Source organism: Triticum urartu, chromosome 1, assembly GCF_003073215.2.
Source record: "Triticum urartu cultivar G1812 chromosome 1, Tu2.1, whole genome shotgun sequence".
NCBI classification, from domain to species: domain Eukaryota; kingdom Viridiplantae; phylum Streptophyta; class Magnoliopsida; order Poales; family Poaceae; genus Triticum; species Triticum urartu.
Window position 1 is genome coordinate 151,503,889 of NC_053022.1, and position 25,332 is coordinate 151,529,220.

A 25,332-nucleotide genomic window follows, 5' to 3' on the forward strand; every position below is an offset into this window, starting at 1 on the left:
ATATGGCATCGATACCATATTGCCCTTTTGATTACTTAGTATCATTTGTGACCCTCAGTTCCTGAAGCATTGACTATATGATCTCAGTTCTGCCTATTCGAAATACATGTCTTCCATCTCCACAGCTTGTTTCGTTCATACCCATTTACTGTCATTACTCACTTGGTTTAAAGATATGAAATACCAGGTGCATCTTAAATATATGGCGGATTTTATAATCTTATGCAAAGTGTGTTGCTCCCTCTATACCCCTAATATGTACCCTGCTTTATTTTGTATTATATACATGCATGCGTTGTTAGTTCTTTAGACATGGCAATAGTGGTAGCTTAGCCACTTCTGTTTTTGACCGAATAGGTTAGCCGCAATCTTGTCTCATTAGTATAAGTGCAAAGCAGAATGCACCCTATATTTCGTATGGAGTATAATCTCCTTCCACAGTTAAATTGATATTCTTCGATGTATGCTTCTATTCTATTTCACTCGACCACTCTTGCTTCTAATCTACTTTCTTATCTACAACTCAGTGTCTGTTACCCATTTGTTGAGATCTACTTCCCTGTTTACTTTTTTTATATATACTATGCTCTTTGTAAGTAAGAGCATGGTTTCTTTTGAATGTGCCCATCACTAAGTCTTCAATGGTTTTAGATGTTATATGTCACTAGTAATCTTGCATGCACACTGTTTGCCTATAAATCAGGTCAAACTTATTACACACACAACAAAATTAGAAAAATCACAAATGACAATACACCATCAAAAAATTGGAAAACATTTCTACAAAATTACAGGCGGAATGCATGATGTGAAATTATCTAGTTGCACACATAAAAGATAGAAAGTTTACACATAATTTTCCTATCCAATATCTTGCCAATTCTATCATACAAAGTCAATTTGACCAAACAATGAGAACTTACTCCAGGATTGTTATTATTCATCTTGCTACTGAGGTTAGCATATAGTAGTATTTTCAAGTTTGAAGCAAAAACTGGAACTCACTCATGTCACATCAAGATGCAATTCACTCCATGTTACCACTGCCCGGTAATGCACATAGTGTATTTAGGCTAATTTGGAAACATAGTAAGTAAAACTTTACGTTCAGAAGATGCAAGGCAAATGGTTAAGAGTCATGTAACATTCAGGAGCGAAATACCTAATTATATGATTGCAGACCACATTCAGGAGCGAACATCCCAGTTTCCTGCACAGATAACAAAGCAAACAAATGTCAAATGATTTCATCAACCACATTGTTGCTCCGTTGAAAAAGTTTTTCCTTTATACTTTTCAACATTTTCTGTCTCATCTCATTTAGCTATAACTCTATTCCTCGATAGGCGTTGATCTCAGCCCTTAGTCCACTAGAGATAATTATAGTAGTTTACTTTGTAAGGGTATCTATTTAGATAGGAAAGAGATTGGTCTAGTTAGGAAGATGAAGATATGATTTGGTACGAAACTCAAGATATATTCTTAGGCATCAAGTCGAGTCTTCCCTGTAAAAGGGACATGATGTACCCCATATGGATTATCCAACAAATGAGAATAAACTAGTAAAGATGTAATCTATGTCCCCAACCTTCTCCCTCTCATCCTCAGCACCATGGCACACCAACCTTCACTCCTCGGAGCTGTACCCCCAACCTTGTCACATTCATCGGTCTCAGGACCGGTACAAATCCTTGCATGTGGCACACTTGTACATATCGACCTGCCTTCTGTTTTTGTTTTGCTACATTTTGTGAAACATTTAAATATACCCTTTTTTCTTACGTAAGAATTGCCTCTCTTTTCTTCAGGAGTTGCTTGCATTTCTGTTGGATGGTCTGCATGAAGATCTCAATCGCGTGAAGAAGAAACCATATATAGAAGCAAAGGATGCTGATGACCGTCCTGATGAAGAATTTGCTGAAGAATGCTGGAATTACCATAAAGCTCGAAATGACTCCATAATAGTAGATAAGTTCCAGGTAAGTAATCTTTAGACTTGAATGATCAGATAATCATGCTTACCTGGAGAAACTATTCTGTTTGAATCCTACTTTATTTTGAATCCTTTTCAAACTATTCGATGCCTTTTACTGTTATTTAGGTATTTTATAATAATGGGAGCTCATCAAAGCTAAGTTAACTATAATCGGACGTACTAGTGAAAGTTAACCACTGCTAGGTGACACAAGGAACTTGTCCATGCTGTAACCGACACTGTTGATGTTACTTTCTCATATACTACTTCTGGATTTTATGTGTTTATAGATATAGTTTGCAGAATGTATGAAATTTCAGTTTTCATTCAACAAGAAAGCCCATCTATATTTATCACATGATGTTTATCATATTTGTGGTCGCTGATCCTAAAGACTGCATTGTTCTTTGTCTGGGTATTATTTAGTTGTCAATGCGAGAATCAAAGTTGCCAGCACGGTGTTAGGCCACATCCTAGGTTGAATTGGGCTAGGATTGTGATCTTCTACTAGTTTGATTATCGACTGTTAAGAGTTGCACCGTTGGTTTCTAAACCTGCATAGATGGTTCAAGTAGGTCCCTGAACTTGATATTTAGGTCCTTCAGTGTCAGAAAACTTGTTTTGCTTGTTGGCATTGATTATATTTGGGAAGTGGTACTGAATTCTAATTGGGTGACTTGCTCTTATGGAGATAGTAGTAGGTGAACCTAAGAGAAAGCAATCACAGCGATCTGCCGTCCTGCAGCCTATCTGATGGCCAAGAACAGATAATAGTTGCCCTGCAGTTGCTTACCTTGTTGTTCCTCACAATGTGACAAGAAAGGACGCACACAAAAGTACATGACACATCCTATGAGTAGGTCTGATAGAAATAAAAAATTTGGTTTATTTGCAAATTTGGTTAGTGACAAATGCTAATCGAAAATGGCAGCATAAAACAGCACTGAAAATTTGGTTAACCGACTAATTCGGTTCGCTTTTCAGTTCGTACCTAATGCGTTGTTCGCTAATTTGCGTTATATCCACCATGAAGTTGCGTGCCTTTCACCACACACCTCTCCCTCATATAGGCCAGGTCTCTGCCCCCTTCTGATTAGCTAGGCGAGGTGGGACTAATTTCTCCTGCAGCTGCACACTTTACCAAGAATGCCAAATATTGCGTTATGTTTTGATGTAGGGTGGAACCCTATGGTGTCGATCTTTCACGATTTGGAGGGGATTTGGAGGGGAAACGGGGAAGAACACGAAGAACACAAGAGGGAAATCACTCAAATAGACAAGACAGAATCACACATGTGCTATACACACAGAGAGATACACGATCCAAAGTCAACAAGGGAGGATACAATCGGTAGCTAGTTCATCACATGGAGGTCTTGATCTCCATGGGAGTATGTAAGTGGCTGAGCAAAGCTCTATCTCTAATGAGCTAATCCTCTCCTAACCCTAGATGGAGTATGAAGAGGTCTATATATGGGAGTATGTATCTCCATGGGAGTATGTAAGTGGCTGAGCAAAGCTCTATCTCTAATGAGCTAATCCTCTCCTAACCCTAGTACAAGTTGGGGCGAGTTGGAGGGATACATGGGCCTTCGGCCCGTTCACTGTGCGTAGACAGGTGCCGGATGTCCGGGCTGGGGCTTTGGGACAGGCCGGATGTTCGGGCTGGCTCGGGCTTTCCGTGCTGTAGGGTTTGGCCGGATTTTCAGGCGGGGGCTGGATGTCCGGCGGCTCGGGCCGGATGTCCGGGCCCTGAAGCTGGTGTTCGGCTGGACTGCGGTTGGGGGTGAAGTCGCCAGGGGCCGGATGTCCGAGTCCTGTAGCATCTTGACGGTTCTCTTTCTTGAGTCTCGATGTCTTTGCACTTGGGGACTTGTCCATCATCATGAGCGTCTCTGAGAGGGTCCTCTTGGTACCTAAGCACACACAACATTCCGGATTTAGGTAGTAGCCATGTCTCACGTGGGTCATACGGAATGTCACTAAGGAGAGATGTCACCTCGGTCTCGAGAGCTCTTGCACGTGCTCGTGTCCGCATCATGTTTGGTTTGGGCCTTCCTGCAGCTGGCTGGCCCATAGGAGAGGCAGGCTTTTGGATGTTCGTTCCTGGTCGGATAATCGAGATAAAATACCAAACTAACCAAATTTAACTCGGTTATTGACAGTAACAAGTGAATATATTAGTGCAAGTGTTTTTTGTTGTTGTCGGTGTCGGTTTGGTTTCTGGTTTGGCAGTTTTTATTCCCACCCTTACTTGTGATCACCTTCTAAGTTTGCGGAACATCCAAGAGACCCTAGGTTCCAGGCATTCACCATGTTGTTGGGTGGAGATGCTTCGAGGTTAATTGGTTTCTCTTGATACTCTAATTACTACTGTTAAGTACTATATTATATCTCCTCTTCCTATCAGGTTGGTCTTTTGGGATGGATGGTCAGATGACTATATTGTAACATGGTATTAGACCCGAGGTCTTTGGTTAAAGTCTCGGTCCCCAATCACCAATCATTTATCCACCCACGTCGGGCGCGGGGGAAGGTGTTGATCATTCCATATCCACATCGGATGGGGGGGGGGGGTTAAGTACTCCCTCTGTCCCATAATATAAGAGCGTTTTTTACACTAGCGTTTTTTACACTACGCTAGTGTAAAAAACGCTCTTATATTATGGGACGGAGGGAGTATATTATATCTCTTAATATCATATCGGTCTTTTGGGGCATTGGTATCATAGCTGAGATCTTGGGTTCAAGTCTCGGTCCCCGCATTTTCCCCAACCATTTATCCACGCCAACGTTGGGCATTGGTGGACGTGTTGATCATTCCATATCCACATAGGGGGGGGGGGGGGGGGGGGGGGGGGGGGGGGGTTTAAGTATACTAGAGGATACATGGCGCGTTGTTGCGGGAATTGGTTGACAAAAAATTGGGTTGATAACATGAGAACAAAAATTTAAATACATTTGACATGTTGTATTTGATTATGTAGAGTTGCAAAATCTTTGTTGAATATAAGTAGAATATAATTGAATGGAGAACTTTTTTCCATGCATGATTGAATGTTGTGGTGGGTCTTTCTCCATGCATGGTTTGCGTGCTAAGGTGGGCCTTATTCCGTTCATAATTGTATGGTGAGGTGGCATGCTTGCATGTTGACATAAATAAGTTAGTGGGGATCACTCTTATGTATATAGGATTATACCTCCTCTTCCTATCAGATCAGTACAGATGGTTAGATGACCATATCTTAACATTGGTATCAGAGCTGAGGTCTTGGGTTCAAGTCTCGGTCCCCGTATCTCCCCCAAGCATTTATCCACGTCGGGCGTGGGCCGAGGTGTTGATCACTCTCTTATGTATATAGGATTATATCTCCTCTTCCTATCAGATCAGTATAGATGGTTAGATGACATATCTTAACATTGGTATCAGAGCTGAGGTCTTGGGTTCAAGTCTCGGTCCCCGTATCTCCCCCAAGCATTTATCCACGTCGGGCGTGGGCCAAGGTGTCGATCATTCCATATCCACATCGGATGCAGAGGGGATTTGGGGGGGGGTGATGGTGTTTAGTATATTATATCTCTTCTTCCTATTAGATCGGTCTTTTGGGATTGATGGTTGGATGACTATTAACATGGCATCAGAGCTGTGGTCTTGGGTTCAAGTCTCGGACCCCGCATTTCCCCCCGTGAGGGTAGGTGCTGATCATTCCATATCCACATCGGATGCGAAGGGATCTGTGTGTTAAGTATATTATATATCTCTTCCTATTAAATCGGTCTTTTCAGATAGATGGTTAAACGACTATCTTAATAATCACCACTCGGAAGCTACGATCTGCGTGGAGCAGTGCGATTAGGCAACAGCAGATATGCCACACTTGTCAGATTGTATGCGTAGTTGACGGGGTTGCCCACCGCTATTATGAGCCATATTATCTCATGAAATCTCCATTGCCTTCCAACATCATGCATAATTTGTTTTGTCTAATTCACATGGTGTCCAAATCAGATGTGTTAGTGGTCTGTGTGCTGATTTATTGATTAGGAGACTTTAGATCTCATAATAAAACAAAAAGAGAAAAACCCATTGTTGAACATGGCAAAGTTGCTGCTCTGGTTCAGGAACATGGTGGCCATGATTTGGTGGGTGGCATTTAGAAATAGAGAACAAAAATAAAGCTAACTATAATATTTAAATTAGCGCTCTTTGTTTGAATTATGAGTCAGTTATCTTACAATTTTTTTCTTCATATGCGGGGACTGTCTACCAACAAGTTTTTTTTGTTCGTGTTCTCTGCCATAACTATAATTTCTTTGTTTGTTGTTTCAGGGGCAATACAAGTCCACCTTAGTCTGTCCAGAATGCAACAAAATCTCTGTTACCTTTGACCCATTCATGTATTTATCGCTACCATTACCCTCAACTGTTACTCGAATGATGACTGTGACTGTATTTAGTGGTACTGGGGATTCTCTTCCCATGCCTTACACTGTTACAGTACCGAAAAATGGAGTTTGCAGAGATCTTTGTAAAGCCCTGAGTGATGCGTGCTGCTTAAAACAGTCTGAGACGTTGTTACTTGGAGAGGTAAAAATACTTGTCATGTTTTACTTGCCTAGTCATTCGTGAAACTCGAGTGTAGGTTTTTTCAGCAAATAACTAACTAATGGTTACTGACATTTATCAGGTATATGATTATCGGATATACCGTTATTTCAGTCCATTGGAGCTACTAAATATTATAAAAGATGGTGATCAGCTTGTTGCTTATAAGCTTCCTGCTGGCCATGAAAAACTTTTGAGGATTGAGATCCTACATCGGAATGTGGATAGGTGAGAGTCATGCGAATGTTATTTTTTGGACCTCAATAAGTCCCGAACGTTCGGAATTTAAGCATGCTAATCCAAACTCTTTTCATGGCAACTTTAATCAAGGTGTTGTTGACAAAACATGGCAATTTTCTGACAAAAAATCGAACTGGAACAAAGTTGCCACCTCGCAGCAACTAAAGTTGCCATCAAAAAACGTTCGGGATGACATTCTTACATTCCGAACGTTCGGGATTTATCTATTCCGTATTTTTTTCATATCTTAGGCTTAGTTTTTGGTTTATGTGTGTGCTGCCCCAAATGCTGGAATGTAGCAACTTAATTGACTTTTACTAAATTCTAGTAAGTTTTTTTCTTACACCTAAAAAATACGCTTGCAAGTTCCAAATAACTGCTATATCTATATAGAAACACATACGTGCATTTGGAGAGGCATCACTATGCCAAACAGAGCCCTTTTATCATTTTCCTTGTGATATTTGTTACTCTCTCCATCCCAAAATAAGTGTCGTTGATTTAGTACAAAGTTGTAATGTTGTACTAAATCAGCCATACTTATTTTGGCACAGAGGGAGTATAAGACACTTGAGAGTTAAGTGGCCCTACTCTGCATCCATTGCATAGATGTGTTCATTACAATGATCGCACCATTTTCAAAATAACAACAAAGCGTTTTATCCCAAGCAGAACATCAAAAACCCAAAAAGGAAGAGAGAATGTAGAAGTAAACAAAGTGAAGGAAAGCAAATTAAGGTTCTGGTACATCTATCATTGATTTCCATACACAGTCCTATCAAGCGCCAAATCCCTGGGCACATTCCAATCCTTCAAGTCTCTTTTTACCATATCGGTCGCCCCCCTACCCCCCTCGTATTTTTGCTAGTCTTTAGACTACCACTATTCATTCACTAGTGCATTTTATCCTAACCACCTTCTCTTTAATCGGTGCCATCCCTACCTTAGCATGTATTCCGTCATTCCTAATTCGGTCCTTTATTATATGGCCACACATCCACCTTAGCATGCACATTGTTGGGTACGTTTGTTTCTTAGTAAGGCTAACACTCTCGCTCCATATAGCATCACAGGTCTGATAGCCGTCCTATAGAACTTTTGAGCTTTTGTGGGACCTTGCCATGGAGGGTGTCAGATGCTTGCCGCCACTTCATGCAAACCGCTTTGATTCTATGGCTAACATCCTCATCGGTATCACCGTTGCTTTTTAGCGTTGATCCTAAAAGGATTCATAAATGTTATACGTATCAGAATTGGGTCTTCTAAAAGGAAAAATATTGGATTCAACCGACTAATTTGCTGATTGCATCTGTCGTGTGCTGGGCCGTTCGATCGCAAGTAGTACGGCCGCATGAAAACTTAGGTGCATGTGCGCGATCCCTACTAGTACATTACCTTCTACTAAACATAATTTGGCTTTTTTAATACTTCTAGTTCTATGGTCGGAGCACAGTGGCTGGCATGCTGTCGTACCTTCCTAGCTTATGAGGTGTGCTTTCTTCTCGCCCCAAGCCCATGCGCCAGCCCGCTGATGTGCTTTTTCCTTGGTGCTACTGCACTGTCGTCGCTGCTGCTCGCCAGCGTCGCCACCCAGTCCAGCGCTGCCCTCGCAATAGCGACAACGTCCTTTCTGTCAGAGGAGTTTGCAGCACCGGGGACCTCTACAACAACAGATAATGTTGCGAATAACCGGCGAGCTCGCGGTGCCGTCCCCGTCCCCACAATCATCCTATGGCTTATGGAAAACACTTGTAAATAGCCTGCTCATAACTCGGCGAGGGTTGGCTGTCTCCGTGTCCTTCAGGTCCGATTTTGATCAGATGGTCCCTATTGAATTCATGCTCCAGCCAACTCATCCAAAAGTTCGAACTCATGGAGGGAGGTGGGCAATATATTTCAACACTCCCCCTCACGTCTAGGCTATTTTAGTCCTTAGACGTGGGATCGATGTAGGCCGCAGAATCGTTTTATTTAATACTGCGTCGGCAGGGTTTTGAACTCAAGACCTCTTGGCTCGGATACCATATTGAATTCATGCTCCAGCCAACTCATCCAAAAGTTCGAACTCATGGAGGGAGGTGGGCAATATATTTCAACAGTCCCCAATGCAACTCCCTTCCAGGCGCAAGAAGCGAATCTTTTCCCGAGTGCAGTGTGGGTCATGTTACAACCAGCGAGCACATGACTCATATTGCGAATGGATGACCTTACCCGAGAGCAACAGGACTCATGTTGTATATGGGGTTATGGTGTGGAGGACTTCTTTCTGAAGCAACACGGGTCATGTTTCAAAGAATGCAACATGGCTCATGTTGCAAACGGGTGTCGTGCCGTCGGGGTGTGGAGTACTTTTTCCCAAAATAACATGAGTCCTGTTGCAACCTGCGAGCGCAACATGGCTCATGTTGTAAACTGGGGTTAGGGTGTGGAGGACTTTTTTCCAAAGCAACACAGGTCATTGTGCAACCTACGAGTGCAAAATGGCTAATGTTGCAAACAGGATCAGTGTGTGGATGATTTTTCCGGCTGCAACCTACGAGCGCAACATGGCTCATGTTGCAAATGGGGGTCAGGGTGTGGAGGATTTTTTTTCCGAACACAACACTGGTCATGTTGCAACCTACAAACATAACATGGTTTATGTCGCAAACGGGTCAGATCAGGGTGGATGCCCACGAATGTTTTCCCGAGCGCAACATGGATCATGTTGCATCCAGCAGCGCAACATGTCGGGTTACAATGAATGACTGAAGCAACCACTTTAGATGGTTGTCGCGCATGGGATCCAACGACTCTAGAGGCGTCTGATCCGATCCATGCAGCCAGTGGCGGAGCTACACAGAAATAGCTGGGCGGGCCAGGCAAACAAGTTCACATTTTTTTCAAAATTACAGGTGCACATTTTGGTGGCCAGCCATACAACCCAGATGACTTGCCGCATGCAAGAAAATAAGGATTTTGATTTAATAAAAAATGTCTCAGCACTCTCCTGGCACATGAGCAAAAGCTGGAGTTAGTTTCGATAAAACATATCTAAATCGGTATATAATACATATTACAAGTAGGATGCATCAAAACTCAACAAACGGCAGATGCCATGAGCACGACAAGCATCTCCAATGGAGCGGTTTGGCAATACGGGTCTAAATACCATGTAGGGCTGTCAATTTGCTAACTAAGAACTAACTAGACCTCCAGCCGATGCTCCTTGTGGCCCATAATTTCAAAACCTGTCACTACATCGTAGCGGTCGAGAAGTCGTGTGAATCTCGCACAGAATCGGGCGTAAAGGGGATCACGGCCTTAGCTAGGTCTGCCAGTGGACTCGGCTTTACCGATGCATAGTAGTATATGAAAGAAAACACTCATAAATCCTGGGCGGGCCACGGCCACTTCGGCCTTGCCGTAGCTCCGCCAGTGCATGCAGCATGTCTTGTCTGCCGCTCCGATGGTAACGGTTTTTGTTGACATGTTGTAAACTTGTACTTGCGTTTGCTGCAAATACATGGGTGAATACTTCGGCCTTGCCGTAGCTCCGCCAGTGCATTCAGCATGTCTTGTCCGCCGCTCCGATGGTAATGGTTTTTGTTGACATGTTGTAAACTTGTACTTGCGTTTGCTGCAAATACATGGGTGAATGTTGCAAGTGTTTGACTTCATACTTCATATGTTGGATGTTTTTCTTGTCAAGATTTTTGTTGCGATCAATGGTGATTTGTTGTATAGCTAAATGGTTCAAATCACCCGGATGATCCACGCGCAACATCCATCAGGCATTGATGCAAGCTAGTCGCAACATATTATAATGACGGTCATAATTGTTGCAAGTGGGACGATGAGGCGTCAAGGACGATCGCCCATTGCTGCAAGACAAAAGGACGCCCGTACAAGAGCGGTGCTGTTGTTGCAAGACGACCTCTCTATATTTTGCTACTGCAAAGATATAGATTATCTCTATTTTGTTGCATATGTTTCTATGAACGTTGACGACAAAGATAGGCTCTAGGGGCCATGCAGCATGAGCATGAATGGCTTGATACGTAACTAAAATCTGGGGATTGTGTGAGGCTGCTACAATATGAGCAGCTAGCTACAATCTGTAGTTGCTATACATAACATACATTAAACTAGTATTGTGGGGTCCTGACGCCCACTTGATTTGTGAAACGGTGCGTCCTTGGCCTCAGCACCACACAACGGTCGCCAAAACGGTGCTCTGGTTTGACTAATGAAATAATCATATGGCTTACAAATTGAGCGAGTGGCCATCGAGCCGGTTGATCCCGTGTGAGTATCAGCCGGCTGACGCTGGTGCTTGCCCTTCTAAAATGCCTACATGCGGCTAGAGGCTGACAACAGTGTTGATTGTGCTTTCAGTCTCTTATGGCCAAAAGGCGTGTAGAGTCTTTACATTATGGTAGACTTACTGTACGGCTGCATATTTAGAATGGGGTTAGGAAGATTGAGATGTGGAAGGGGTCGAAAGATATGGAGGGGGTGGCAGCACTCCGATCTAACTCTGCAGTCGAGAGCACGAGATTTGGAGTGGACAAGACATATTCTTCTACATTTTGTTGTCATGAATGCCCTTAGAGCATCTCCAACAGACGCCTTACGGAGCAGCGCGCTAAAAAGTTTTTACAACGCCAAAATAGCGTTTTAGCGCGCCGGATAACTGGACATCTCCAGCAGACGCCCAAAAATATACTGCCCAGCTACATCTCCAACAGACGCCCAAAATTAATCTCACGCGCCCGTACCCAGCTCACCACCCGTGGCATGCTCGCCGGCATGGTCATGGCCACGCGCCGCCCCCGTGGCCTGCTCGCCGCTGTGGGCGTGCCCCGCAGCCGCCATGGCCGTGGTCGTGCTCCTCCCCTGGTAGCCCTGCCGTGGCCTTGGCCTGCTCGCCCTGCCGCCGCCGTGGCCGCGCCTGCGCCCCGCCGCCCGTGGCCGCGGCCTGCTCACCGCCCCCGCGCCCCGCCCCGCCGCCCGTGGCCGCGGCCCTGCTCAACGCGCCCGCGCCCCGCCCCGCCGCCTGGGGCCGCGGCCTGCTTGCCCCGGCCCGCTGCCCCTGTTCGCCCCACCGCCCCGCTCGCCTCGCCGCCCTGCCGTGGCCGTGGCCTGCTCACCGCGCCGCCCTTGCTCGCCCCGACCCGCCGTCAGTGGCCGCGCTCCTCCGGCCCACGCCGCCGTCGTGGCCGTGGCCGGCTGGCGGGCTGGCGTGCGCACGCGAGGAGGCCGACGGCAGCCAAGGACGCACGGGGCACTTTTTCGTGTGCGTGGGATGTTAGGCGCGCTGGAGCTCACGCCCCAAATATACGGCTTCGGGTCCAGTTTCTTCCTGCGCGCTGAACACTTTTTACGGCGTGCTCTATTATGCAGCGTCCGCTGGAGTGTTATTTCTAGCTCCATGCGCGCTAAACTTGCGATTTTTTGGGTGCGAGGCTGATATTGGGCGCCTGTTGGAGATGCTCTTATGATTTATGATCTGCCACAGTAAATGTTTTTTTAATGGTTTAAGCTTTGTGCTACACCACTCCCAACCTCCGGCGGGGCGGCGGATCTGGGGCCCCCGCGCCCGGATCTGGTGTGGTAGTGGGTGCGCGGCCGTAGGGGGCGGCGACTGTTGGAGCGGCGACCTCACGCGTCTTTCGATGGGCTGTGACGCCGCTGGCACGGTGGATTTCTCCCGTGCACGAGGCTCGGCGGTGTGAGGGCGCTGGATCTTCCCTGCGGTGCTTTGGGCAGGCGTGGATCTGGCAGGGGCGGCGGCGGGTCTGCACGGCTCTTCGCTGTGTGGCTCGCTGTGCGTGTAAGGGTGCAGTGGCTGATGTTGGAGGTTCGGAGCAGGGTGCATGTGTGGTGGTTCTGAGGATTCTGGTCTCCGGCAGGCGCGTGGTGGCGTGCGTTGGCGTGTCTGGTTCATGGCTGTGGCTGGCCGGCTGGGAACCGTGGTTGTTCTCCGTCTCGGGCGGTGCTTAGTGCAGCGGGAAGGTGGAGCGGTGGATGTCGACCATGGGGATTGTGTGCTACGCAGTGCTTCGGATCTGCTCAGGTTCGGAGGTGTGGAGAAAAGCTCCGGACGAAAGTCCAGCACTGACCTTGGGTCGGTGCCAGCAACAGCGGTGCCATGGCCATGGTGTCGTTCCCCTTCTTGAAGGTGTTGCCATGGTGCTTCTTTGCATGACTCTCTGGGAGAAATCCCTAGCTTCGGACGGTCGAAGCGGGCGATGTCGGCGGCTACGTCGTTTCCTTCTTTGAGGCATCGCCTTGGAGAGTCAGCATATTGCAGTTTGCACGGATCTCTTTGTCGTCGAGGGCAGTGGATGTCGGGGCGGCGGCTCCGGATGATTTTTGATTGTGCGTCGAGATGGCGATCTCGGGAACAATGTGAGTGGCAGCTCTATGAGGTGGGGCTCTATCTCGACATTGGTTGGGTGGCATCCTTGTCCCGCTTGGGCGGTGGGGGTGTCGGCTCGGTCGGTGCGCCGCGGGGAGGGGGCGGTCTGACTTTACGTCGGGGCGGCGGCCTTGGTTGTGGTGCGACGTTCGTGGTCTGAGAGCGGTTGCCCTGAGCAGCATGGGCTGCGGGCAGCTGGGTTGTGCGGCGTTGCTGCTTGAGTGGAGCGGTGTTATGTCGGGGCGGTGGCCCCGGAAGGCGGTGTCGGTTGATTGCGCTGGGCGCGACGGAGCGGTGGATGTCGGGGCGGCGGCCCCAAGAGAATCTCTGTCGCAACCAGACTTCTGTGGCAACGATGATGGTGGAAGTGATGTCGGCGACGCGGCAATGGTTGTGGTAGTCGTCTCTTCTCCGGCGTGTCCACGATTTTGCCTCGGTTTGCTTGTTGTTATGGAGTCGAAGCTGCGGCGGCGAGGCCCTGTGGTGTACGATGACTGGCTGCAGGTAGCCCGTTCGGCGATCTTCTGTGGCGCCAGCCATGCCTGGTTTCGTTCTTCTGAGCTCTTCGTCAGAGTTGGAGCTGCGTTGTCTGGCCGCAGGTCGACTTTGTCGTCGATTAGGGTGGGTTTTGCCATGTGTATTAGGGTGGGTTTTTGCCTGGTTTTCCGTAATTAACCGGGCAATTCTCTTCTACTTAATTAATAGACGAGGCAATCTTTGCCTCCGCTTCGAAAAAAAATAGATTTTTCCTTCTGTAGTACTCCTCTGATCCAAATAATGTGCCGTGGCTTTAGTTCAAATTTGATGGGAGTACAATTTTTTGCATTATTTTTACTTGCAGATAGCACAGAAAACTGAGATCACCTATACCTCATTTTATGTCTCATCTTCTTTGATGCTATATTTTTTTTATAATTCTGTCAGTATGGATGTGAGAATTACTTTCCAAATTAGGCTTATGTTGGTATGTGCTTGTTAATTCACCCAGATTTACTCCAGAGCCCCAGTTTAATGCTCGGAAGCTCATTGGAAGCCCTCTTGTGACTTGTATTCCCAATGACTCAACAAGAAAAGCTGATATTTATGCGGCTGTCTCTGCGGTTCTGGCTCCATTTGTACGAGCAAAAGTGCATGCTCCAGGTGAGTCTCTGTTGAATGGCCGCAGGCCAAGTCTGGATGGTATTGTACCAAGGGATAATGGAGCCTCATGTGAGAAGGGTCTTTCTACGTCAAATGTGGATGAAGCAACGAGTGATGCTGAGTTTTTGCCGTTTAAGCTTTACTTGAGTGATGATAAAGGTCATATAAGAAATCCTGTAGAAGAAGATTCTGATCAAGTTTTTGGTTTGCCTATGAGGTTACTGATGGGTTGGTCTGATAAAGAACATGAAATATATAACCTTAAATACATGGATGATCTTCCTGATGTTTTCAAGCCAGGATTTATGTCAAAGAAAACACGGCAAGAAGCAGTCAACTTATTTTCATGCTTAGATGCTTTTCTGAAGGACGAACCTCTAGGCCCTGATGACATGTGGTTAGTATTTTTTTCTTTTGACTAGTCCAGCTATTGGTTCGAACTTTCTTCAGTCTGATGGCTTCCACTGGTACCTTGCCAATCTGCAACAGGTACTGTCCTTGCTGCAAGGAGCACAGACAGGCTAGGAAGAAACTCGACTTGTGGAGGTTGCCTGAGATATTGGTGGTCCATTTAAAGAGGTTTTCATACAGCCGTTATATGAAAAATAAGCTTGATACCTTTGTGAACTTTCCAATCCATGATCTCGATATGACCAAGTACGCAAAGCACACATCAGGAGGCGACCAGCCCCTCATCTATGAACTCTATGCGGTGATAAATCATTATGGTGGTTTGGGAGGTGGTCACTATTCTGCCTACGCGAAGGTGCTTGGCCCATCTTTTGTGCTATATTGTTATCCATCAATGTCTTGCATACCATTTGTAGAATCACATGTGGGTTGCCTGAAATTCATTTGCTGTCCATTTTACACTTGCAGTTAATAGAAGAAGATAGCTGGTATCACTTTGATGATAGTCATGTCTCCTCTGTCAATGAAGAGGAAACAAGGACATCTGCTGCTTATCTGCTCTTCTATCGACGTGTTGATGGCAATTCCTGTGCAATGTCCGATGTTGTTCCAGTCAACACCCATATGGTTGATTCACTTGAGGCATAGATTTAAGTCCGAACATCAGTATCATCTGGTTTTGTGGCACTTATGGTGCTCGTGCTACGAATATTGTTTGACTGCAATTTTGCTGGTTTTGGGGCACTATTGGTGTATGGTAGGTCGTTGAACAATTGAAGGTTAGGGTTTCCAGTATCTCCAGTCTTGTCGGTTTAAAAGTAGGATTCATCTTGACAAGTAAACACTGAAGTGTAGCTGGCTACAGGTAGTATGTCGAAGTAACTTCTGAGGATGCGTTGTGGGCTTAGGTAATATTGGTGTCAATGAGGTTGGTAAACACTGTCACTATTGGTGTCAATGAGGTTGGTAAACGGGTAATGTATCCAGCTGAATGGAAACTATTGAAACTGATATGCTGTATGTAACTTAATATTTTAAAAACTTTGTCTAGTAGTAACTTTCAGACAACGGGTGTGAAGAATGGTTTTGTTCTTGGACCTTTTCTCTCCACCCCAACAGTGCATCAAGGGTCTTAACATAGTTTTAATATGAACATAGTTTTGATATGAAACAAGGTCTCATTTAAGGCACTAATGAGGCTGCTAAGGGCGTGTTCTGAATGTCTCATTTAATATGAACCTAGAAGTTGGCGATAGTTTTAGTGCAAAATTTGAGGATTTGCAAAGCTAGGAAAACCTAGCTCCTTGACAGCTATTCAAGGATACTGCCACTGCCTAAGTGAATCCAAGATACCGGTTTGATTGTCTCATCCCTGAATCTCCTCGTCACTCGTTCCATCCCCTTGTCTCCGTTGCCCACTTGTCTACTTGCGTCTCGTTGCGACTCATGTCATCTTCATTTCATCTGCACCGTGCGCCTTATCAGCATGTGTCCCCGTGCACTATGTGTCCATCAAAATAGCATCTGGACGGTCTACTGTTGTGTTGTTGTTGCTGCTCTTCTATGTATATCTAGATATCATCAAAACATTAAAGTAACACTCTTCTTTGTTGCTATGTAGCCTAGGATTGCATATTTAGACATTCAATACATTGCATGTTGCTATGTAGCCTTAGATAGATATGACCCTAGTTAACCTATTGATAAATGAGTTACATATATATATTTAGTTAACCCCCTTAACCTATGACCCTAGTTAACCTATAACCCTAGTCTTTTATCAACCCCTGATCTATATGGTACCAGCTACCGATATCCTGAAGAGTGAGTATATATAAGTCATGGGATGAAACTAACCTCGATGGAAAACATCAGTCGTTCCCAAGATTGTCCCGTGTAAGTACATCGAGAGGCATGTTAAGCACAATATGCTAAACATCAACCAAATATATTCATGGCAGACAAAATAATCTTCAAACAATAGCTTTTGTGTGCAGGTTTAAGCATGCTAGTTAAGCAAAACAAAAAAATGGAAATGTGTGTTAACTACAACAGGCCTAACGTTTAACAACAAGCAAATATAGTCATTCAAACTGGTATTATGTCGGTCTAAGTACACTGGTTATTGTCAGAATAAAAATGGAAAAGCGTGTTAACTACAACATGCTTGACAACAACCAAATGTAGTCATTCACAGTGGTATTGTTCAAACTAGTATTGATGAAATTGAACTGCACAGTTCCGTAACGTCCTCGATGCGGCTATATCTCCTACATGTCGAAGCACGACTCCAACTTGTAACGTCCTCGATGCGGCTATATCTCCCACGTGTCGAAGCACGACTTAGAGGCATAACCACATTGAAAGCAATGTCGCAAGTGAGGTAATCTTCACAACAACCCATGTAATACATAAGGGAAATAGATACATAGTTGGCTTACAATCGCCACTTCACACAATAAATGAACAAAGCATTACATCATCCAGATACAATCAAGGTCCGACTACGGAACCAAAATAAAAGAAGACTACCCCAAATGCTACAGATCCCCGATCGTCCCAACTGGGCTCCACTACTGATCAACTGAAACGAAACAACACAACGAACACGATCTTCAACTAGCTCCTCCTTGAGCTCGGTTGCGTCACCTGCACGGTATCATCGGCACCTGCAAACTGGTTTTGGAAGTATCTGTGAGTCACGGGGACTCAGCAATCTCACATCCTCGCGATCAAGACTATTTAAGCTTATAGGTAGGGAAAGGCATGTGAGGTGGAGCTGCGGCAAGCGACTAGCATAAATGGTGGCTAACAACGCAAATGAAAGCGAGAAGAGAAGGCAAAAGTACGGTCGAACAACTAGTGATCCTAGAACAACCTACGTCAAGCATTACTCCAACACCGTGTTCACTTCCCGGACTCCGCCGAGAAGAGACCATCACGGTTACACACGCGGTTGGTGCATTTTAATTAAGTTAAGTTTCAGGTTTTCTACAAACCGGACATTAACAAATTCCCATCTGCCCATAACCGCGGGCACGGCTTTCGAAAGTTCATAACCCTGCAGGGGTGTCCCAACTTAGCCCATCACAAGCTCTCACGGTCAACGAAGGATATTCCTTCTCCCAGGAAGACCCGATCAGGCTCGGAATCCCGGTTACAAGACATTTCGGCAATGGTAAAACAAGTCCACCAAAGCCACCCGAATGTGCCGACAAATCCCGATAGGAGCTGCACATATCTCGTTCTCAGGACACACCGGATGAGCCAGACGTCGGGTAGGCCAGCCCAGAGTTGCCCCTGGTAGCTCCGGACATCGCTCAGTTGGACCAACACTTACAGAAGCACTGGCCCGGGGGGGGGGGGTTAAAATAAAGATGACCCTTGAGCCGGCCGACCCAAGGGAAAGAAAAAGGCTAGGTGGCAAATGGTAAAACCAATGTTGGGCCTTACTGGAGGAGTTTTATTCAAGGCGAACTGTCAAGGGGTTCCCATTATGACCCAACCGTGTAAGGAACGCAAACTCGAGGAACATAACACCGGTATGACGGAAACTAGGGCGGCAAGAGTGGAACAAAACACCAGGCATAAGGCCAAGCCTTCCACCCTTTACCAAGTATATAGATGCATTAATTAAATAAGAGATATTGTGATATCCCAACAAAATAACCATGTTCCAAACATGGAACAAGCTTCAATCTTCACCTGCAACTAACAACGCTATAAGAGGGGCTGAGCAAAGCGGTAACATAGCCAAACAACGGTTTGCTAGGACAAAGTGGGTTAGAGGCTTGACATGACAATATGGGAGGCATGATAAGCAAGTGGTAGGTATCGCAGCATAGGCATAGCAAAAGAGCGAGCAACTAGCAAGCAAAGATAGAAGTGATTTCGAGGGTATGGTCATCTTGCCTGAGATTGAGATTAGGCTGAGTGAAGATGTACTTGAGACTCTTGTGGTCAGTGAAGATGTCCACTTTTTTTCCCAATAAGAGATGTCTCCAAGTTAAGAGAGTATGAACAACTGCCGCCAACTCGAGGTCATGAGTGAGGTAGTTCTTCTCGTTGGGCTTCAACTGGCGAGAGGTATAAACCACAACTTTCTTCTCTTGCATCAACACTGCACCAAGACCTTGAAGAGAGGCATCACAGAAGACCTCGAACGGTTTGGATTCTTTTCAGAAGGCCATGGGCACCAACATCCGTTTCAGCACAACTTTTCATCCTCAAACTAGTGGCCAAGTCGAGCATGTCAATCAGATTCTTGAAGATATGCTCAGGGCTTGCGTTATCTCTTTCGGTATGAAGTGGGAAGATTGTCTTCCATATGTCGAGTTCTCCTACAACAACAGCTTTCAAGCGAGTTCGGGCAAGGCCCCATTTGAAATTCTCTATGGCAGGAAGTGTCGTACTCCTCTTAACTGGTCAGAGACTGGTGAACGTCAACTTCTTGGCAATGACTTGATCACAGAGGTAGAAGAGATGTGCAAAGTCATTCGTGATAACCTCAAAGCAGCGCAATCGCGCCAAAAGAGCTACTATGATAGTAAGCATCGTGATTTGGCTTTCGAGATCGGAGACCATGTTTACCTCCGTGTCTCTCCAATGAAAGGTACTCGTCGCTTCGGTATCAAAGGGAAGCTTGCCCCTAGATATGTGTCCTTTCAAGATCGTCAGCAAGAGAGGCGATCTCGCCTATCAACTTGAGCTTCCCTCCAACTTTGCAAACGTGCACGACGTGTTTCATGTCTCTCAGCTCCACAAGTGCTTCAAGACCCCTGACCACACCGTCAACTTCGAAGACATTGATCTCCAAGAAGACCTGTCCTATCATGAGCACCCAGTTGCTATTCTTGAAGAAACTGAGCGCAAGACTCGCAACAAGTCAATCAAATTCCTCAAAGTCAAGTGGTCACATCATTCCGACCGTGAAGCCACCTGGGAACGCAAGGATCACCTCCGTTCTGAGTACCCGGAGTTTTTCCAGTCCTAGATCTCGGGACGAGATCCTTTCGTAGTGGTGGAGTGTTGTAACACCCCAGATGTAATTTACCTTATCTGTACTCCAACTCTTGCCGTTTCCGGCACTAAATTATTTTATTCCTTGTTGTCGGGTTTTTGTCTCCGTGTGTTGTTGTCTTTGTCATGCATCTCATATCATGTCATCATGTGTATTGCATTTGCATACGTGTTCGTCTCATGCATCCAAGCATTTTCCCCGTTGTCCGTTTTGCATTCCGGCGCTCCTATGTCACCCGGTGTCCCTTTCTACCTCTTTTCGTGTGTGTGTGTGTGTTAAACGTTTTCGGATTGGACCGAGACTTGTCATGCGGCCTTGGTTTACTACCAGTAGGCCGCCTGTCAAGTTCCGTACCATTTGGACTTCGTTTGATACTCCAACGGTTAACTGAGGGACCAAAAAGGCCTCGTGTGTGTTGCAGCCCAACACCTCTCCAAACTGGCCCAAAACCCACCTAAACCCCTTCCATCATCTAGAGCGTTCGATCACGATTGCGTGGCCGAAAACCGCACCTCATTTGGAGCTTCCTAGCTCCCTCTACCTCTATAAATAGATCCCCTTCCAAAAATCCCGGGTCTCCTCTCCCCCTAACCCTAGAAACCTCCTCGCGCCGCGCCGGACATGTCCGTCCGCGTCGGACGCCTCTCTGCCGCCGCCCGCAGCCACTCGTAGGCTACCACGTGGCCTCCCGCCAGCCTCCACCGCGCGCGGCCCGCCTGGCCCGCAGCTGGCCCCCGAGGCCCATCCGGATCCGCCGCCGCCCGCCTTCGTCCTCCTCCACTCCGGCTCGCCTCCGCCGCCAGGGGCCGTCTCCGCTGCCTCGCTCCCTGCACGCCGGCCGGAGTTCGTCGCCGGCCAGCCCCCGCGGCTCCCCGCGCCTCCAGAGCCGCCGCCAAGGGCCGGAGCCACCGCCCGCCATCAGATCCGGTCGGGGAGAGGCCAGCTTCGCCTCTCCTTCGCCTCCCCGCCGCCTTGTCGACCTCGCCGGAGCAAGAATACCTCGCTGGAGTGGCCTCGGATTGCGTGCCCGCGAGGAACCCTAAATCTGAGGGTTGACCTTTTTGCCTGCGTTTCAATATTTTTGCAATCTTCATCATGCCATAACTCTGCATTCATAGCTCCGATTCTTGCGTGTAGCATATCAAAATGTTCGTCTCGATGAGTACATCATTTCATCTCATTGCATCATTTTCATTTGAGCTCATCTTGATGCCCGAAATGCTGTTGGAAGAGGGCTATGCGAGGAATATGTCAGATCTGTTTCAGCAAATGGCATTGTCATTTTTGCCATGATTAATGTGTGCATGCTATGATCCTGAACTCTACATATGTTTTGATGAATGCCATGCCATCTTTACAGGGGTGTATGCCATGTATTTTTGTGATATTTGTGGTGACTAGCACAAGCTTGCAAAGTAGCGTAATCGTTGATGCTGATTGCAGGGACCGATGATACCGTTCCAGATGACATGACCGAGCTCAAGTGGGAGTTCGATGAAGACTCTCGCCGTTACTACGTGTCTTTCCCAGATGATCAGTAGTGGTGCCTAGTTGGGGCGATCGGGGATTTTGTCGCATTTGGGGGTTGTTCTTTATTTTGGTACTGTAGTCGGACCCTGAGTGTATTGGATGAATGTAATGACTTATTCATGTATTTGTGTGACATGGCGAGTGTAAGCCAACTATGTACCTTTTTCCCCTTTATTTATTTACATGGGTTGTTGTGAAGATTACCTCACCTGCGACATTGCTTTCAATGGGTTATGCCTCTAAGTCGTGCTTCGACACATAGGAGATATAGCCGCATCGAGGGCGTTACAAGTTGGTATCAGAGCCTTCCCCGACCTTAGAAGCCCCCTGCTTGATCGAATCGTTAGCGTTGTTGAGTCTAGAAAAATGTTTTGAGTCATTTAGGAATTTATATATCGGAGAGTTAAAGAATTCTTTTTACTCCTCAGTCCCTTCGTCACTCTGGTGAGGCATCCTGACGTAGAGTTTTGACTCTTCTCTTCTCAAATTTCACTAATTTTTTTTAGGATCACGCGGGTATCTTGGAATCGTTTCGATGGTTTTGTGACAAGAACATTGTTCTTGGCGCCTCCTGTCATTTAGGGGTTGTGGCAGTGTCCCGGGGAGTTGAGCTCCGAGGTGTTGTCGTCACAATTTTATCGTTGAGATTCTGGAATACCTGAGTTTCGCCGACATCAAAAATCTCTTTTATGCATTTGTTGGTGAGATAACCTCGACGCGATCCAGTACTAGGGCGGGAGTTCGGGAGTATTGCCATAACTTGTATAACGGATGCTTTTCGAAGGTTGAGGTAAATGATTTCTGAAGGTTTCTTGGTTATGTATTGAAGGATGGATACAGCTGGATGTAGGATTTGCTAGCTTTGGGTGAGATATTATGCTTCCCCTGTATCCCCAACACCCGATTGCATAACCGGAAAGGTTCGGGAGTTTCATAGGTGGGAATTCTTGTAGCTCTAGTTCTTCTTCCGCGGATATTTGGTTTGGGATTGGGTAATCCTCACCAAGTATTTGTTCTTGTCCATACCTTGTTTTTATTCTTCCACCTCAATTCTAAGTGGCTTCTCAATTTATGGAAATGTGACCATTTCAATTGGAATGCATTCGTTCATTTTGTTCGGAAGTGAAGACTTTATGTTGCAATTTCTATCCATTTGCTTCAGCTTGAATATTTGTCTATCAAGATGCTAACGGATGTCACCCTCTTCAGGATGGCTCCTGCTAAGGGCAATAATCAGAATCAGAATCAGGATCCGCCACCACCACCTCCACCTCCGGAGGCATGGCAAGCTGTGATGGCCGCTACCAATGCAAACACACAGCTGATCATGCAAATTCTGCAAGAGCGCAACCAGGGCCATGGCAACAGTCAGAATCAGTTTGCTACACTCAACCAGTTCCTTGCTAACCAGCCAAAGACCTTCAGCAACTGTGTCGAGGCCTCAGACGCTGATGATTGGCTTGTGGACATATGCAAGCATTTCGAGTGCAGTAACGTCAGGCCTGAGGACTTCGTCAAGTTTGCCTCCTTCCAACTCAAAGACCAAGCTGCAAAATGGTTTCAGCAGTACAAAGATTCCAGAGGAGGCCGTGCGATTACCTGGGATGAATTTCGTCAAGACTTCAAAGCTCATCATATTCCTCAGAGTGTGGTTGAGAGCAAGCGTGAGGAATTCCGTAACCTGAAGCAAGGCACTATGTCTGTTTACCAGTACAACATCATGTTTCAGAAGCTCGCCCGTTTCGCTAAGCAAGACGTCCCTGACGAGAAGAGCATGATATACCAGTTCAGGGGTGGTCTCAGAGAAGAACTCCAGCTAGCTCTCATCCTCTTTGAGCCCAAGAAGTACGATGAGTTTTACAACATGGCAATGAAGCAAGAGGCTGCCCAACTCAAGTGCGATGCTTCCAAGAAGCGAGTCAGAGATGCAACTCTTCTTCCTCTACTCAAGTGGCTAAGCAGCAAAAGTATTGGCTTCCTCCTCCTCCGTTCCGTCAGTCTTATCAGCAGAAGAGCAAAGGTGGCAATGGATCTTCCCACCCACCCAACCCAGGCTTTCAGAACAAGACTTCGTCTCAAGCTCCAAGATCAAGTGCTCCGTATCACCGTCCGCTTTTAGAGGTCACGTGCAACAAGTGCCAACAGAAGGGTCACTATGCCAACAAATGCTTCAATCAGAGGCGTCTTCCTCCTCCTCCTCCTGTGAGATCGGCAAGTACCGCAGTGGTCAAGCATAACCCCAAGTCTGCTAAGGTCAACTTGATGAATGCAGATCAGGCAGAGGACTCGTCAGATGTCATCATGGGTAACCTTCCTATTAACGATATTCCTGCAAAAGTTCTTTTTGACACTGGTGCATCACATTATTTCATCTCGAGACCATTTGTTTCTAAGCATGAGTTGCCTTTACAAGAATTGCCTAGGCAGTTATCAGTTGTTTCTCCAGGTAAATTCATGAATGCAAGCGCTATGGCCCCGGATGTTACTATCACGTTGGGCGACTATAAGTTTCTATCCTCTCTAGTGGTCCTTGGTAACTCGGATATTGATCTTATTCTCGGAATGGATTGGCTTTCTAAGCACAAGGCTCAGCTTGATTGTGCTGCCAGGCAAATTCAATTGACTCATTCGTCTTAGGATGTAATTGTCTTTGCCGCTAATGACGACACCATCCGTCTGTTTTCTCTCAATGAGAAGGGTGAGCTGGATGCCATCTCTCAAATTCCGATCGTTTGCGAATATCAAGACGTATTTCCAGAAGAGCTTCTAGGAATGCCTCCGCACCAGCCAGTTGAATTTGTCATCGATCTTGAGCCTGGCACGGAACCTATTTGCAAATGTCCTTACAAGCTTGGACCTAAAGAGTTGAAGGAGCTGAAGAAGCAACTCGATGAACAAGAGCGAATGGGTCTCATCCGACCTAGTTCTTCTCCGTGGGGTTGTGGAGTTCTTTTTGTGAAGAAGAAGGATGGAACGGACCGACTCTGTGTCGACTACCGTCCATTGAACAAGAAGACTATAAAGAACAAGTACCCACTTCCCAACATCAACGAGCTGTTTGAACAACTCAAAGGTGCTCAAGTATTCTCCAAGCTTGATCTCCGTATAGGCTATCACCAGATCCGAATTTGTGAGCAAGATATCCCCAAGACAGCATTCAGAACAAGCTATGGTTCATATGAATACACTGTCATGTCTTTCGGCCTCGTCAACGCTCCTCCGACATTCTCTCGCATGATGAACTTCATCTTCAACCCCTACACAAATGACTTCGTCTTGGTCTACCTCGATGACATTTTGGTCTTTTCCAAGAACAAGGAAGATCATGCCAAGCACTTGCGTTTGGTGCTGGATAAGCTCAGAGAACATCAGTTCTACGCCAAGTTTTCTAAGTGCGAGTTTTGGCTTGATGAGGTTCTCTACCTTGGGCATATCATCTCTGCCAAGGGCATAGCAGTGAATCCTGAGAAGGTGTCTGCAATTGTGAATTGGGAACCACCTCAGAATGTGAAGCAACTCCGCAACTTCCTTGGTCTCGCAAGCTATTGTCGAAGGTTCGTTGAGAACTTCTCTAAGATCGCGAAGCCTCTTTCCAACCTTCTCCAGAAGCATGTGAAGTACGTCTGGTCTCCTGAATGTGACATCGCTTTCAACACCCTTAAAGAGAAATTAGTCACTGCTCCAGTTCTGACTCCTCCTGATGAATCCAAACCGTTCGAGGTCTTCTGTGATGCCTCTCTTCAAGGTCTTGGTGCAGTGTTGATGCAAGAGAAGAAAGTTGTGGCTTATACCTCTCGCCAGTTGAAGCCCAACGAGAAGAACTACCCCACTCATGACCTCGAGTTGGCGGCAGTTGTTCATGCTCTTTTAACTTGGAGACATCTCTTATTGGGAAGAAAAGTGGACATCTTCACTGACCACAAGAGTCTCAAGTACATCTTCACTCAGCCTAATCTCAACCTCAGGCAGACTCGTTGGGTCGAAATGATTCAAGAGTATAATCTGAG

The 25,332-nt window shown here is 46.2% G+C and overlaps 1 protein-coding gene across 1 annotated transcript; it reads left to right on the plus strand.

The window, feature by feature from the left end:
• Nucleotides 1-1,808: 1,808 nt before the first annotated feature.
• LOC125552214 (ubiquitin carboxyl-terminal hydrolase 9-like) lies at nt 1,809-15,853 on the plus strand (the record flags this gene model as incomplete). Its single annotated transcript, XM_048715706.1, is given in 6 exon segments — nt 1,809-1,979; nt 6,306-6,563; nt 6,664-6,809; nt 14,213-14,761; nt 14,854-15,130; nt 15,244-15,853. Coding segments are annotated over 6 exon segments (1,581 nt in total), but the record flags the coding sequence as incomplete, so codon positions are not given.
• Between the last annotated feature and the right edge of the window lie 9,479 nt (nt 15,854-25,332).